Genomic DNA, 4,704 nt, shown 5'->3' with positions numbered 1-4,704 from the left:
CGCAGGCCGCGGGGACTGGCGTGGCCGCTCGGCTGTGCTGCCGTGGCATCCAAGCAGCCATCGCCAATCACAGAGGAATGAGCGGGGCTGCGTTCCAACGGAACTCTTATTTATGGGCCCTGAAATTTGAATCCCCTGTCATTTTTACATGTCACGCAATCTTTGTTTTTTCCTGTGGGCTGGCTACAGGTAGCCATGTTTCCGTGCCTCTGTCCACCTCTGCCATTTGAGCCAGTCCCCGGGTCCTCCAGCTCCCAAGACATAGCAGCCGGTGAGCCAAACTGGGAGAGGACACACAAGCACAGAGAAACATCCACCCCCAGCGCTCCCCAAGGACAAGGATCACACAGGGTCCCCTGAGAGGAAAAACACCACGGTCCAGATACTGGGCTCAGGCCCACGTAAAGCCAGGGCAGGGCCGGGCTCGGTGGCTCAGCCTGTAATCCCGCGCCTTTGGGAGGCTGAGGTGAGTGAATTGCCTGAGCCCGCAGGTTCGAGACCCGCCTGGGCAGCGAGACCTCATCTCTACAATAAAAAAAACAAAAAAAATCAGCCAGGCATGGTAGCGCGCGCCTGTAATTCCAGCTACTCGGAAGGCTGAGGCAGAAGGATCGCCGGGGCCCAGCAAGTCGAGGCTGCGGTGGCCGGGAGCGGCCACTGCACTCCAGTCTGGGCGACAGAGTGAGATTCCAACAAAAAAAAAAAAAAAAAAAAGCTAGGGCAGGAATGCATGGCTGGTGGCTGCTCGCCAGGAGAAAACTTCAGAAGGAAGAGCAGTTCCACAGACAGAGAAACACAGAGGCAGATTGGCTCCAGCCCCATTTATTACAAAACAGTGACATCTGGTATATAAAAGATCCCTGATAGCCCATATACCTGGGACAGCCCCACCTTACACAGTCCCCCCTGCAGGCGCTGTGAGTGTGGCAGGCCTCAGATTCGAAGGTCCCCAGCCAGGAGGGCGCTGTACTGCGCAGGTGTGAGGGGCACATAGGCGCCCACGGCCTGGTCCAGAATGTAGAGCGGGTCGGACAACACACTCGGGTGAAAGCCCTCGTTGGCCATCCGGACCTTCTGCTGTTTGAAGGTCTCTGTGGTGGCCAGAGAGTCCTGGGGAACAGAGGAGAGGGTCAAGGGCATCGGAGGAAGAGGCATGCTGCTCAGTTGGTTCTGGGGAGTCCCCGACTTTTGTCAAAAGGGAGTATAAGGTCGCGGTTTAGGGGAGGAGGTGACAGGGAAGAGAAGGAGCAAGGCTGGAAGAAGGAGAGGCGGGGTGAGGAGTGTGCCTGGGAGGGGACTGTTCTCTCTCTTCAAGAGTATATCGTGCGGGGGGCCCTTTGTGGAGTTTGGGAACCATCAAACTCCCAACATTGATACATGGGCTGGATATGTGGGCTGAGGGTCACACGAGCTGCATATGTGGGCTGTGAGGGGTCGGGCTGGTTACCTGGAGCCTTAGAAAGCGAGGCCAAGCGTAAGGCGGCAAATTCTCAGCCACATGCGAGTAGAGCTGCACAAGGTCCAAGGAGTGGGGGGGACGCAGAACCAGGGCCGCCATTCCAGCCCTGCCTTCGTGCCCTGGTGAGTGTGGGAGGCAAGGTAAGCCATTCCACGACTGGCTACCACGGAGGCCTTGTGTTCCTTTGCGCCCAAGTATTACCAATTCAGGGTGGTGGGCTGGGTGCTCCCCACCTTCCATGTCTAGGCACCTGGCACAGTGACTCCGTAGACGTTCACCTCCTGGAGAAAATCCAGGGCCTCAAAGACCTCTGCCACCTCGGTTGTGGCCACATTCTCCCCCTTCCACCTGTTGGAGAGCAGAGATCAAACTGGGAGTCAGGGGTCAGGGCCTTATGAGTTTCGTGGGGAGAGAAAGAAAGAGAAAGCGATCAGGGTGCCCGACCGTCGCAGGCATGTCTGAGAGACCAGCAGAGGCCCTGGGTTGACAGGGGAGACTAGGTAGTGGTTTAGGAGGTTTGGGTCATGAGCTCTGACTCCAGGAAGAGGACTCGGCAAGTTCTGGACGGATACCTGAAGGTGTCTCCAGTACGATCATGGAAGCGAAGAAAGCCTTGGTCGTCGCAGACCAACAGGTCCCCGGTGTTGAAGAAAACATCCCCAGGCCGGAAGACATCCTTCAGCAACTTTCCTCGGGCCAGCTCCGGCCCCCCAGCATAGCCCAGGAATGGGGCCTGCTGGCTCACTGGGGCCACCAGCAGCCCAGGCTCACCTGGCAGGGTCACCGGGGTCAGGAGTGGTGGCTGCTTCACCTGCGGCCTCCTTCCCACACCACCCCCTTCTCCAACTCATCCTCCCCTGCCATCTTCACCACCCCCACCCAGCCCACCCCCACACGAACCTGGAGACGTGGTCACACAGTGCCCCCGGGCGTCCCGACATGGCTCCCCTGTGGTGACATCATAGCGAACCAAAGAGAAGGGGAAGACGTGCTGGGGAAGGGAGACCCAGGCACTGGGTCATTTCCGTCGCAGGAGTCCCGCCTCTCACCTGCCCCCGGCTGATCCATGGGTTCTGGGTTTCCTCTCTGCCCCTCACCTTGTACAGCCAAGAAGCACGTCCCACTGCGCCCCGCTGTCCCGTGTAGTTGATGGTGGCCACGTTGCCCTCCGTCAGCCCGTATGTCTCCAGCACCTGCAGGGGCCCAAAGCGCCGCACAAAACGCTCCCAGGTGTCTGGGCGCAGCCCGCTGCCCACCGCCAGCCGGACCTTATGGCCATGTTCTGCCTTGTTCTGCAGAGTCAGAGAGGAATGGGGGCTTCAGCACCAACATGCCAGCTCCGGGAAGTGAGTCCTCTTCCCACTCCCACGACCTCCTCCCCCGTCAACTCCTCAGCATCAGGTAGCCTGGACCACCTCAGGCTCCCCCTCCTGCACTGCCATGTGTTTCTCCCTCCAACTCCCAGGCCGCCGTCTCAGTGCCGCTCGTCAACGGCCCTGCTCCCGTGACCCCGCCTTGTGTCTGTGGCTCTGCCTGGGGTTTGTGCCCACGCACCGGGGGCTGGTTGACAAGGTATCGGCACAACTCCCCGATGTACTGGAACACTGTCACCCTGTGCTGCTGGCAGTCCTCCCAGAACTGACCAGCAGAGAACTTGGACTTCAGCACCACTGTGGCCCCTGTCAGAAGTGGGAAGGGCAGGGGGGAGGGAAGGAAGGAGGTGAGGTTAGAGCAGAGGCGGACCCCAGCCCCTCCTTCCCAGACACTGGCTTTCACTGCAGCGCCTCTCCGGGTGGGACCTGCTGTGAGAGTTATGCAGTGAGCAGCCCATGCTGGCCCTCTTCCCTTCCCACGTGCATCTTGGAGAGCTCAATGCCCTTTCTCTGCTTCCCAGCCCCAGATGTTCCATCCTGTACAACCTCGCCCCTAATTCTACCGTCTTCTCCATTTGCCTCTTCCTGGACTGACACGCACAGTCCTTCCCTCCCTTTGACCCTGCAGTCTGGAATTCTATGAACTGTGCGGCCTCCCCAGTTGCTCAGTCTGCAGGTCTGGGAGGGCGGTGTTTCCTGGAGAGCAGGGCCCTGCCCCCTCTTCTGGATTCTCTGCCCTGAAGAATTCATGCCATACTAGGTATTTGATACATGTTTGCTGGAAGAATGGGCCAGGCACGGTGGCTCATGCCTGTAATCCCAGCACTTTGGAAGGCGAGGCAAGAGGACTGCCTGAGCCCAGGAGTTCAAGACCAGCCTGGGCAACAGGGCGAGACCTCATCTCTACAAAAAAAATTTTTTTTTAATTAGCCGGGCATAGTGGCACACCTGTCGTTCCAACTACTTGGAAGGCTGAGGTGGAAGGATTGCCTGAGCCCGACAGGTTGAGGCTGCAGTGAGCCATGATTGTGCCACTGCCCTCCAGCCTATGCGATAGAGTGAGACCCTGACTCCAAAAAAAACGGGTTTGCTGGAGGAATTAATGGGGTTGAGGGGGGACTAACCAATGCCCAAACAGCCCACGATGCCCAACAGGGAACCGGACATATGGTAGAGCGGGAGGGCGAGGTAGATCACATCCTCTTGGTGGACCCCACACAGCTGGTAGAAGCCCTGGCATTGCAGGACCTTCAGATGACTGACCCGGGCAGCCTTGGGGAGGCCTGTGGGGGGCAGGAGGAGGGCTTAGCGGGAGGCCTGAGCTCCAAGTCCTACCTCCCTGCTTGCCCCTGCTGCGTGGGCAGGGGCAGGACAGAAGCCGCGCAGGACAGGGGCCAGGTTGTCCTGGAAGTCTGGGCAGTCTGCGGGAGATGGAGAAAGAGGGTGTGGGAGGACCGTAGCCAGAGAGGACGCGCCGCTGGGATCAGTACCCTCTCTGCGGACTTTGAAGGGGCGGCCTGGAGCCGACGACCCCTGCCTTCGTCTCTGGGAGGTAAGCATGGTGCCCAGCCCTCACCCGTGGTGCCAGAGGTGAAGATGTACAGGCACGTGTCCATCATGCTCTGCGGGGCGGAGAGGTATCCCGGCACCGGCCCGTCCGCTTCAGCCGACACCTCCGCCAGGAGATCGCTGATTCCGGCAGGGTGGGCGCCAGGGCCCGCAGCCCACAGGTGGAGCCCCAGGGCTCTCAGGGCCGGCAGGTCAGGCTCCAGGGACTCCAGAAACTCTGGGAGGGGTGGAAGGCGCTGCTCTGCGCTCCGCGGCCGCCCGGAAGCCGTCCCGGCCCTCGGCCCATCCCGCGCGCGCCCCCAG

General features: G+C 60.1%; 1 protein-coding gene across 1 annotated transcript in view; it reads right to left on the bottom strand.

Annotated features, from left to right (window-relative positions):
• Positions 1-796: 796 nt before the first annotated feature.
• Positions 797-4,704, bottom strand: part of SLC27A3 (solute carrier family 27 member 3) — a 5,562-nt gene continuing 1,654 nt past the window's right edge. The window contains exons 2-10 of the mRNA XM_021713029.1: positions 4,409-4,618; positions 3,957-4,115; positions 3,014-3,138; positions 2,557-2,751; positions 2,360-2,450; positions 2,032-2,230; positions 1,710-1,807; positions 1,448-1,578; positions 797-1,110 (exon numbers count right to left, since the gene is read on the bottom strand). Coding sequence (XP_021568704.1) covers positions 934-1,110; positions 1,448-1,578; positions 1,710-1,807; positions 2,032-2,230; positions 2,360-2,450; positions 2,557-2,751; positions 3,014-3,138; positions 3,957-4,115; positions 4,409-4,618 — 1,385 coding nt within the window. The 3' untranslated portion in view covers positions 797-933. The remainder of the gene's footprint in view (positions 1,111-1,447; positions 1,579-1,709; positions 1,808-2,031; positions 2,231-2,359; positions 2,451-2,556; positions 2,752-3,013; positions 3,139-3,956; positions 4,116-4,408; positions 4,619-4,704) is intronic.

This window comes from Carlito syrichta, unplaced genomic scaffold (genome assembly GCF_000164805.1).
Source record: "Carlito syrichta isolate Samal-C Ts95f unplaced genomic scaffold, Tarsius_syrichta-2.0.1 Scaffold303992, whole genome shotgun sequence".
Classification (NCBI taxonomy): domain Eukaryota; kingdom Metazoa; phylum Chordata; class Mammalia; order Primates; family Tarsiidae; genus Carlito; species Carlito syrichta.
This window is presented reverse-complemented; position numbering and strand designations above follow the sequence as displayed.